Below are 12083 nucleotides of genomic sequence, written 5' to 3' on the forward strand. Positions count from 1 at the left end.
TTCATTACCAGCAGGTCTGCATTGATATGAGGCTTCACAGAATTTATTCTTTGACTTTAGAACCACTTTCAAAGTTGGCTGAGGGAGGCCACCCATCATAATAATTGACACGTGGTAAAATGCTCGAGGTGGGGGTGGGTAGGGTTGTCATTACAGAGCTTCCTGTATATCTGGGATCTCTGGGGTATCTCCATGAGCAATATCTAATAGGATATTTGAAGTCATGTGTTTGAGGCACACACGGTCACTTTGAGGATGAACTAATAAAAGTTACTGACCTCCTGCAGGTCCTGCGCTCTCTGCATCATCACCAGCGCCGTACACTTGTAGTCCCAGACCAGCGCCCAGAAATCGGCCAGTGTATGCTTCATGGGCAGTTGGGTGACGATCATGGCGTCGTCTTGGCTGTTGGACTGAAAGAGTCATTGTTAATGAAGGTGGAGCTCACTTCTGGATATACAGGACATAGAAAAGACATAAACAGGAACAACAACCCCGAAGACATAAAACCCATATACAAAAAAAAAATATATCAATCTGGTACTCATGGTATATCTTTCTGGACTTTTTTTTTTCTTCTTCTTTTACTCTTATACGGTACTGTGTGTATAATAAAAACAAGCAAAAAAAAATAATCAAAGTAATAACAATAGATGTAAAAATCTCCTTTACACCCCGAGGGCGTTTTGCAGGCGCTATAGCGTTAGAAATAGCGCCTGCAATCCGCCCTAAAGAAGCTGCACCATTGTGTGTAGTGTGAAGGCCCCGAGGGCTTTCACACTGGAGCGGTGCGCTGGCAGGACGTCAGAAAAAAGTCCTGCCAGTAGCTTCTTTGGAGCGGTGAAGGAGCGGTGTGTTTACCGCTCCTCCACCGCTGCTCCCTATTGAAATCAATGGGGCAGTGCTGTAATGCCGCCGGCAAAACGCTGCTATTGCGGCTTATTGTCGTCGGTTTTAACCCTTTCGCGGGCGCTAGCGGGGGGGTAAAAGCACCCCGCTAGTGGCCAAAATGCGCCGCAAATCCGCCGCAAATCCGGCGGTAAAACGCAGCTAAAAATAGCGGCGTTTTACCGCCGACGCAAAGGGCGGTGTGGTGTGAAAGGGGTCTTAGTTCAAAAATAGTTGCTTTATTATTTGTTCTGAAAATATATGTTGGGTGGTGGCCTTTAGTGCAGATATTTAACCATCAATGCCGCGTACACACGACCGGAGTTTTTCGAGGGACTAGGTCCGGTGGTCTTTCCGACGGAGTTTTGGCGGAGTTCCGACTGACTTTCCGAATGAACGGACTTGGCCACACGCAATCACACCAAAGTCCGACGGATTTCGAACGTGATGAAGTACGACCGGACTAGAATAAGGAAGTTCATAGCCAGTAGCCAATAGCTGCCCTTGCGTCGGTTTTTGTCCGTCGGACTAGCACACACACGAGCGGATTTCTCGGTCCGGCGGAGTTCCGGTGGAAACATTTCAAACATGTTCTATTTCTAAAGTCTACCGGATTTTTGGCAAACAAAAGTCCGATGGAGCCCACACACACGATCGAATTGTACGACGGACTCGTTCCGTCAGACCTTTGCTGTCAGAAAGTCGGGTCGTGTGTACGCGGCATTAGACACCCATCAGGACAGGACCTGCATTCAGTGAGATATTGTGAATGTTATATACATTATATTACCAAAAGTATTGTGACACCTGCCTACACACACACACATGAACTTTAATGATAGTCTTAAGCCCCATACACACTATTCGATTTTCTGCAGATTTTTGTCTTCAGATTTACCAAAACCGTATAATATGAGGATAAACCTTAAAGCGTGAGTAAACGCAGTTTTAAAAAAAACACTAATGCCGCGTACACGCGAGCGAATTGTCCGGCGTACTTAGTCCGGCAAACAATCCGGCGGACTTTCTACCGAACGGACTTGGCCACACGTGGACACACAGAAAGTCCGGCGTTTGCTAGCGTGATGACGTACAGCACGTACGACGGGACAAGAAAAAGGAAGTTCAATAGACAGTAGCCAATAGCTTCCTTTTTCGTACTTGCTTCTGAGCATGCGTCATTCTTAGTCCGCCGGACTAGCATACTGACGAACGTGTTGTCCGCTGAAACCCAAGATTGGACTGCAAAAATACTTTCTAAGTCCGCCGGACTTTACGCTGAGAACGTCCGCTGAAGCCCGCACACGATCGAAATATCCGGTGAAATGCGTTTCGGCGGACTAAGTACGCCGGACAATTTGATTGTGTGTATGCAGCATTACATTCCCGGCATTCCGGAAATGCTACCTTTCACATTGGTTGTGCTCTCAACCAAACTTTCAAACCATCCAATGGCTGGTTTCATAACTGATCACATGTGCAGCATTATGGCAGTTGAAGAATCATTAGAGGCCAAGATGGCGGCTTCCTTGACTGAAAACGATAGAAGGGTTTACTTCCACTTTAAGAGTTTAAATTTGCATGCAATCAGGCAGACCCTCGCACTACATGGTTTTGGTAAATCCTGAACACAGAAATCTGCAGAAAATCAAATAGTATGTATGGGGCCTAAGTCCGGAGGGTTCAATGTTGAGTTGGCCCGCCCTTTGCAGCTATAACAGCTTCAACTCTTCTGGGAAGGCCGTCCACAAGGTTTAGGAGGGTGTCTATGGGAATGTTTGACCGTTCTTCCAGAAGAGCATTTGTGAGGTCAGGCACTGAGGCGATTCAGTACCCAAAGGTGCTCTATTGGATGAGATGTGGTGAGTGTGGAGGCCATTGGAGGACAGGGACCTCATTGTCCAGTGGTGAGTGTGGAGGCCATTGGAGGACAGGGACCTCATTGTCCAGTGGTGAGATGTGGTGAGTGTGGAGGCCATTGGAGGACAGGGACCTCATTGTCCAGTGGTGAGTGTGGAGGCCATTGGAGGACAGGGACCTCATTGTCCAGTGGTGAGATGTGGTGAGCGTGGAGGCCATTGGAGGACAGTGACCTCATTGTCCAGTGGTGAGATGTGGTGAGTGTGGAGGCCATTGGAGGACAGGGACCTCATTGTCCAGTGGTGAGATGTGGTGAGTGTGGAGGCCATTGGAGGACAGGGACTTCATTGTCCAGTGGTGAGTGTGGAGGCCATTGGAGGACAGGGACCTCATTGTCCAGTGGTGAGATGTGGTGAGCGTGGAGGCCATTGGAGGACAGTGACCTCATTGTCCAGTGGTGAGATGTGGTGAGTGTGGAGGCCATTGGAGGACAGGGACCTCATTGTCCAGTGGTGAGATGATTGGAGATTTGTGACATGGGGCATTATCCTGCTGGAAGGAGATATCAAAAGATTGAGGACACTGTAGTCATAAAGGGATGGACATGGTCAGCAACAATACTCAGGTAGGCCGTGGCATTTAAACGATGCTCAGTTGATACTAAGGGGCCCAAAGTGTGCCAAGAAAGTATCCCCCCCACACCATTACACCCCCACCACCAGCCTGAACCGGTGATACAAGGCAGGATGGATCCATGTTCTTTATACCAAATTCTGACCCCACCACCTGAATGTTGCAGCTGAAATAAAGACTCAGTCCAGGCAATGTTTTTCCAATCTTCTTTTGTCCAATTTTGGTGATCCTGTGCCAATTGTGGCCTCAGTTTCCTGTTCTTAGCTGACAGGAGTGGCACCCGGCGTGGTCTTCTGCTGCTGTAGCCCATCTGCTTCAAGGTTGGATGTGTTGTACGTTCAGAGATGGTATTCTGCATACCTTGATTGTAACAACGGGTTATTTGCGTTACTGTTGCCTTTCTATCACCTGGAACCAGTCTGCCCCATCCTCCTCCTCTCAACAAGGCATTTTCCTCCACACAACTGCCGCTCACTGGACATCTTCCCTTTCTCAGACCATTCTCTGTAAACTCAAGAGACGGTTGCGTGTGAAAATCCCAGTAGATCGTCAGTTTTTTGGAAATACTCAGACCAGCCCCGTCCGACACCAACAACCATGCCACGTTCAAAGCCACTTAAATCCCCTTTCTTCCCCCCATTGTGATACTCGGTTTGAACTTCAGCGAGTCGTCTTCACCGCGTCTAGATGCCTAAATTCATTGAGTTGCTGCCACGTGATTGGCTGATTAGTAATTTGTGTTACCAAGCGATTGAACAGGTTTACCTGATAATAAAGTGTCCGGTAAGGGCGTGTTTTTATTATATTGTATACGTTTCTTTCTGTATTTTTCATATATAGCGATACCCTCACTTAAGAGGGCCGCAAGTTTGGTTTGGGCCCTGAGCACAGCTCCGCCAACCCCCCGGCAATCTGCTCTACCCACTTTGGCACAGTTAGTATCTAGCAATACACATTAAATCACTTATACTCTAAATATGTGTGTGTGTGCGTGGGTGGGTAACTCAAGCTCATAGACAATCCTTGAAAGTATATAACTGACTTTACTTATTGGTTTTATAAAAGGAATAACATGAATCAAACATTTGTATTGCAACACATAAGCAGGTCCCTGCAGTAACCAGTAATAAAGATAAACAGAGTAATCAGCATAATAAAGTATTGCTATGCAACTCTAACGCTGCCCTTTTTCAGCTACTTCCCTGCATGGGTAAACTAACACCCAGCACTATCTACCTATGCAGTCAAGCCTGACTGATCTAGATGGAAGTCCAGTAAAACAATATTCGCTAGCAATCTTTCAGTGGTGCACTTGAAGAACAACTTTGTAATCCAAACGAATAATAAAGATAAAGCATCTGTCTTTAAACAGCTCTCACCACCCGGACAAGTCCAAGTCCGGTTTCTCTGCCTTTTCGTCTAGGAACAGGAATCCACCGACCTCCCAGTCTTCAATCCTTCTGGTGTACTGCAGCAAGGAATGAGAAAATGTCTCTCATGTGCAGCTAAGCTGGCAGAGAGCTCTTTGGAAAAGAGCACAAGGCCCAGGCTTCAGGCCTTGTGCCTCCAGCAGTTCAGCACAGATCTCCTCTTGCTAGGAGAGAGGGGGGTGTCCAAAGAGAGCGAACTAGGCCTCTCCCCCTCCTTATATTTCCTCCCCCATAAGTCTCTGGGGCATAACTCAAAGCATCCTGGGAACCAGCGGGGTTCTGGGAACAGTAGTTTTATAGTTCTTAAAGAGACCCCGCTACACATAGTTTTGAATAAAAGCTTGTTTACATACTTTTGCCATTTTTTTTATTTGTAAGATATCACTCGGTTGTTCCCAAGCATGTTTTAAATCGTTTTTTTTCTACGTAATTTTTTATTTTTTTGAGCAGATATGGCGGAACTGAGTCTAAGCCAGGTTTTTATTGGTTGGATTTTGTATGTCCTCCTAGTCACTATTTGTTTTTTGTTTTTTTTGCTATTTGAATTTTGCTTTTACAGTTATATATTTTGCTGGGACTTGGAGGTCTTGTGGCTTTAATATTATTTAAATAATGATACATGTTACCATTGGTTATCCTTACATTAACGAACACAGCGTTGATGTAGCCAGGAGCTCCATGTCTGGTGAGTGCGGAGAGCAGGATGGGACGCCAATGATCACCTGGAGGTATAAAGGTAGAACATTACAAGTAAAAAGACATCACTGCAAAGCAAAAAATAAATAAAAAAAAGATATTATGGAGTTGGGGGGGGGGGGGGGGGTCTATGTATAAAATGTTTGTTGGCAGTTGGGGCAAAATCGGCACATTGAGAGAAAAATTGCTGTGATCGCTCTATCATGTGCGATTCCTATTTCACCACGCCATCTAGTGGCTACAATACATCAATACATTTTTCTTACTTGATTGAGTTATTTAAAAAAAAAATATATTTTTTATGAAATGACGTTAACAGAATAGGAATTACACCTAATAAAGGACAATATCTCACAAAAGTAAGTACACCCCTCACATTTTTGTAAATATTTTATTCTATCTTTTCATGTGACAACACTGAAGAAATGACACTTGTCTACAATGTAAAGTAGTGAGTGTACAGCTTGTATAACAGTATAAATGTGCTATACCCTCAAAATAACTCAAAACACAGCCATTAATGTCTAAACCGCTGGCAACAAAAAGTGAAAATTTCAAAATTGGGCCCAAAGTGTCAATAGTTTGTGTGGCCGCCATTATTTTCCAGCACTGCCTTAATGCCTGGGCATGGAGGTCACCAGAGCTTCACAGGTCGTCACTGGAGTCCTCTTCCCCCTCCCCCATGATGACATCACAGAGCTGGTGGATGTGGGAGACCTTCCCCTCCTCCACCTTCCGTTTGAGGATGTCCCACAGATGATCAATAGGGTTTAGGTCTGGAGACATGCTTGGCCAGTCCATCATCTTTACCCTCAGCTTCTTTAGCAAGGCAGTGGTGGTGTTGGAGGTGTGTTTGAGGTCGTTATCATGTTGGAATACTGCCCTGCAGCCCAGTCTCTGAAGGGAGGGGATCATGCTCTGCTTCAGTATGTCACAGTACATGTTGGCATTCATGGTTCAATGAACTGTAGCTCAATGAACTGTAGCTCCCCACAGGGCCGTCTTTAATATTGATTGGACCCCGGGCAAACATTTTCTTGCCCCCCCCCCATGCAATTTTGCTCTCCACCTGCTCTGAGACATACAATAAATAGCAGCTAGACTTAAAATCAGTTTACTGTATCAGATCAGGCAAAATTACGATTGGTTGCCAGAAGTTACAGCATATCATTACTGCTTACTGACTGGTTGCTAGAGGTTACAGCACACATTATGGTTCACTGATTAGTTGCTAGAGGTTACAGCACACATTATGGATCACTGATTAGTTGCTAGAGGTTACAGCACACATTATGGATCACTGATTAGTTGCTAGAGGTTACAGCACACATTATGGCTCACTGATTAGTTGCTAGAGGTTACAGCACACATTATGGCTCACTGGTTAGTTGCTAGAGGTTACAGCACACATGATGGCTCACTGATTAGTTGCTAGAGGTTACAGCACACATTACGGCTCACTGGTTAGTTGCTAGAGGTTACAGCACACATTATGGCTCACTGGTTAGTTGCTAGAGGTTACAGCACACATTACGGCTCACTGGTTAGTTGCTAGAGGTTACAGCACACATTATGGCTCACTGATTAGTTGCTAGAGGTTACAGCACACATTATGGCTCACTGGTTAGTTGCTAGAGGTTACAGCACACATTATGGCTCACTGATTAGTTGCTAGAGGTTACAGCACACATTATGGTTCACTGATTAGTTGCTAGAGGTTACAGCACACATTATGGCTCACTGATTAGTTGCTAGAGGTTACAGCACATCATCTCCTGACTGCAGGGTAGCATGATATACATATAAATGCTGCCTTTATTTACATATCAATGCCGCCTGGCCGCAGCTATTTACTTAGTAATGTAGCCACTATTTACATATGGATGCCGGTTATTTACATGTAAACACAGGATCTGCAGGTGAGTCATCTGTACACAACAATAGGGCAGAGCTGGGCAGCATTAGTAGCAGCACTTCACACTGAGGTTTCGGGACACAGCACAGGACTAAATCTTCAAGGGACAAGGGAATTTAAACTGGGATAGTTGGCAAGTATGAGGCAGCTGCTTTGGGCCCCACAAGAATGACAGGGCCCAGGGCAGCTGCCCCTTTTGCCCTGCCTTAAAAACGACCCTGGCTCCCCAGTGCTGGCAGCACTCATGCAGCCCCAGACCATGACATTCCCACCACCATGCTTGACTGTAGACAAGACACACTTGTCTTTGTACTCCTCACCTGGTTGCCACCTCACCAGCTTGATACCATCTGAACCAAACAAGTTTATCTTTTTCTCATCAGACCACAGGACATGGTTCCAGTAATCCATGTCCTTTACTCTGCTTGTCTTCAGCAGAATGCTTCTTGTGCATCATCTTTAGTAGAACCATGCAGACCAATTTGATGCAGTGTGCGGTGTATGGTCTGAGCACTGATAGGCTGACCCCCCACCCCTTCAACCTTTGCAGCAATGCTGGCAGCACTCATATGTCTATTTCCCAAAGACAACCTCTGGATATGATGCTGAGCACGTGACCTCAAGTTCTTTGGTGGACCATGGCGAGGCCTGTTTTGAGTGGAACCTGTCCTGTTATACCGCTGTATGGTCTTGGCCACCATGCTGCAGCTCAGTTTCATGGTCTTGGCAATCTTCTTATAGCCTAGGCCATCTTTATGTAGAGAAACAATTTTTTTTTAGTTCCTTAGAGAGTTCTTTGCCATGAGGTGCCATGTTGAACCTCCGGTGACCAGTATGAGAGAGTGAGAGCGATAACACCAAATTTAACACACCTGCTCCCCATTGACACCTGAGACCCTGTAACACTAATGAGTCACATGACACCGAGGAGGGAAAATGGCTGATTGGACCCAATTTGGACATTTTCACTTAGGGGGTGTACTGACTTTTGCTGCCAGCGGTTTAGATATTAATGGCTGTGTGTTGAGTTATTTTGAGGGGACAGGAAATTTACACTGTTATACAAGCTGTACACTCACTACTTTACATTGTAGACAAGAGTCATTTCAGAGTTGTCACATGAAAAGATATTTACAAAAACGTGAGGGGCATACACACTTTTGTGAGATACTGTATGTCATTTTTACCCTGATTTGTCGTATTCATACAGTGAATGTTTTCTACAGAAACCCCAGAGTGTCTGTTTGTCTATTTTATCTATCTGTTTATCTATCTACCTCATATCTCCCAACCGTCCCGGATTCGCCGGGACCGTCCCAAGATTTAATTTAAATCCCAAAGTCCCAGGTAATCTCTGCTGAATCCCAGAGCCCAGTGCTTGAACCAGTTTCGGCACTGAGCTCCTGTAACTGGCCAGGCAGGGGTGCACTGGCGTGGGCACTGGGAACTAGGGTTACCACCTCATCCCTTTAAAACTGAACACATATTAATGACACAGGTCCTGTGGCTGATTAAGGTGGTAATTAAACTGACTAGGTGCCTTAGCCGCATTATATTAGCCTCAGAACCTGTGTAATTCATATGTGTTTGGGTTTAAAGTGATGAGGTGGCAACCCTACTGGGAACACCTGCCTTGCATCACTTGGGGTGTCTGGGGTTTCGCGGCTGTTATCGGCTCCCCTGTGGCAGCTGGCATCTGTAGTAACTTTACTATGAATGGAGTGCTACAGGGGAGGAGGATACAGTGACCAGAAAGGGGGGTGGAGGGGGACAGCGCCTAGAGGCGATTCAGTTCGCACTGTGCGCTATACAAGTATTTCATTCATTCATTCATTCATTCATTCACAAGTAAAAAAGGGTGTGCACGTGAAGCAGTGATTTGGGTAAGAGGATATGTACTAGGGGGTGCTTTGGGAGGGGAGAGGACTTGTGCTAGAAGGGGGAGTGGATTTAAAAAATATCCCCCCTTCAAGTCCTCTCCCCTCCCAGAGCATCACCTAGCACATATATTCAACCCCCCCCCCCCCCCCCAACCCACCTTCTAGCACATGTCAGCTCCCCACCCAAAGTCCCCCCAGCGCATGTCTAAAACCTGGGTTTTATTTAACCATGCTTCTTGAGCCGTTCCCAATGTAGAGTTTGAACAAACCCACTATTGGCCTCTACCTCCCTTAAAGTGGAAGTAAACTCCCCTATCGTTTTCAGCCAAGGAAGCCGCCATCTTTGCCTCTGTTTAATCTTCAACGGCTATGGTGCTGCACATGTGATTCGTTATGACACCAGCCATTGGATGGTTTGATCGTTTGGCTGAGAGTACAGCCAATGTGCAGTTAGCATTCCCAGCATGCCTTTTTTTTTTTAACTGTTTAAATCGATGGGTTTACTTCCACTTTAAGTGTCCCTCATTCTCAAGTTTGAAAGTTGGGAGTGGTGCTATCTAACTATCTGCACCTCATACCACACTTAGATCTACCAATATGCTCTACAACCAGTCCAGCCTCAGCTTCACATGTGGCAGATTAAAGGAAATGCAGATGCTGAGGTCTGGGTAGGGGCCTCAGGGAGTGATAATTATAACCAATTTTTGTTTCCCCAAATTAGTTGGTCACAGACTTCAGATCTGGGGAATCTGGTGGAAAACCAAGACCACCATTATAATCCATCACACTCATACCGATCAGCTTCCCTTACACTCTCTGTCACTTTGTAACCAGCCAGTGCTTGGCTTTCCCAGCTCAGTCCATCTGCTGCCTTTTCGGTCTCTGACCAGGCGGTGTATAAATCCCTCACATGCCTGGCCGCAGACACCTAACTGGGTCTCAAGTAGAAATGTGCATTTTGTTTCGTTCCGATTCGAAATTCGGACACATTTTCATTATTCGGACATTCGGATGCATCCGAATTATCGAATTACAATGCTAATGAATTCAACCGAATTCGGCCGAAATTCGACTCAATACCAGATTCGAAATGATTTCAACATGATTCGACATTATATCAACCGCATTCGAAATGATTTCAACATGATTTGACATTATTTCAACCGCATTCGAAAACATTTTGTGACCCGAATTTAGGGCCACGTATCTCGGGGTCACTTGGTGCTAGAAACCCCAAATTTGGTATGCAAACACAATAGTACTAGCACTACAACATATCCAAATTTGGAGTTTCTAGCACCAAGTGACCCCGAGATACATGGCCCTAAATTCGAGTCACAAATGCGGTTGAAATAATGTCGAATCATGTTGAAATCATTTCGAATGCGGTTGAAATAATTTCGAATGCGGTTTAAATAATTTCGAATGCGGTTGAAATAATTTCGAATGCGGTTGAAATAATTTCGAATCATGTTGAAATCATTTTGAATGCGGTTGAAATAATATCGAATCATGTTGAAATCATATCGAGTTCGGTAGAAATATTTTCGAATGTGGCCGATTTTTCGAATTCGGTAGAAAACTAAACCAAATCCGAAAACGAATTTAAGGAAGTTAACGAATATAACTAAACGAAATTAATGAATTAACGAATTAAAACGAAACGAAACTAAACAAATTTTTTCCTTTTGCACATGTCTAGTCTCAAGGAGGAGTTTTTGGTCTTAAAAAAATAAAATGCTAAAAGAAAAAAATAAACTGTTTTATATTGTGGCATGTTAATAACCTATTCCTGCAGACACATTTTCTGACAGGTCGCCTTTAACACTGAGCGCATTACCTGGCAGGATATCGGGGTTGCGGTTCTTGGTCTGGTGCTCTAGTTTCCTCCCCTCTTTACATGGATAGATCTGATATAATTCTGTGATTTTCTCCAGGGCCTGAAAATGGGAGAGAACTCCGGGTCAGACAGCTGTAAAAAGGCGGTTTAATACTCTCCCCCACAATTATTTCATCCCTTATATTGAAATAGTTTGTAAGCATTTACAATATTGTGCTTTAAAGAGGAAGTAAACCCTGATGGGTGTTACTTCCTCTTTGATTCCCTGCAAAAGAAAAGCATAATGGACTACTATGCATTGCATCGCATCGCATCGCATAGTAGCCCATTATGTGTCACTTACCTGACACAGGAGCCAGTGAAGTCGCCGCTGTCCCCTGTAGTCTGGAGCCTCCATCTTCTCGGTGGGGTCTCGCAGCTCCGGCGCTGTCATTCGTCAGAGCCGCGATGACGTCACTCCCGCGCATGCGCACGGGAGCCGACACTCGCGGCATATCGCCGTTAACTGCGGCGTGCTCAGTGCGCCTGCGTGCCACTGTCTATGGCGCATGCGCTGTAGACAGCGGTGCCTGTCTTTCGGGAAATATCTCCTAAACCGTGTAGGTTTAGGAGATATTTCTTGGACCTACAGGTAAGCCTTAATCTAGACTTACCTGTAGGTCAAAGTGGTTTGTAAGGGTTTACAACCACTTTAACCGCTTGAGGATTTTGACCGTAAGGGATACATCCTTGACAATTTTAATAAAGTATTTTTAGGACGTATCTCCTACGTGAAGTCCCCCCCCCCCCCATCCGTTATCACCGGCAATTTCCATCTGTCAAAAGCAGACACTGTAAAATTACACTTGAAGATAGACTCCATGTAAATACAGTGTTACAACAGTATTGTTTCATTGTATTACATTTTTCATTCATATGTACAGTAGATCGAAGGTGTGACC

At 45.1% G+C, this 12083-nt stretch overlaps 1 protein-coding gene across 3 annotated transcripts in view; it reads right to left on the bottom strand.

Annotated features, from left to right (window-relative positions):
- Window positions 1-12083, bottom strand: part of LOC143975807 (receptor-type tyrosine-protein phosphatase kappa-like) — a 228823-nt gene that overhangs the window by 23200 nt on the left and 193540 nt on the right. For all 3 annotated transcript variants that reach the window (XM_077478356.1, XM_077478354.1, XM_077478355.1), the window contains 3 exons: window positions 11143-11242; window positions 5454-5533; window positions 279-413 (listed from right to left, as the gene is read on the bottom strand). In XM_077478356.1, the coding sequence (XP_077334482.1) occupies window positions 279-413; window positions 5454-5533; window positions 11143-11242 (315 nt within the window). The remainder of the gene's footprint in view (window positions 1-278; window positions 414-5453; window positions 5534-11142; window positions 11243-12083) is intronic.

The sequence above is a fragment of the Lithobates pipiens genome, unplaced genomic scaffold (assembly GCF_037356315.1).
Source record: "Lithobates pipiens isolate NorthernLeopardFrog02 unplaced genomic scaffold, aLitPip1_a1.2 Scaffold_13, whole genome shotgun sequence".
Classification (NCBI taxonomy): Eukaryota; Metazoa; Chordata; class Amphibia; order Anura; family Ranidae; genus Lithobates; species Lithobates pipiens.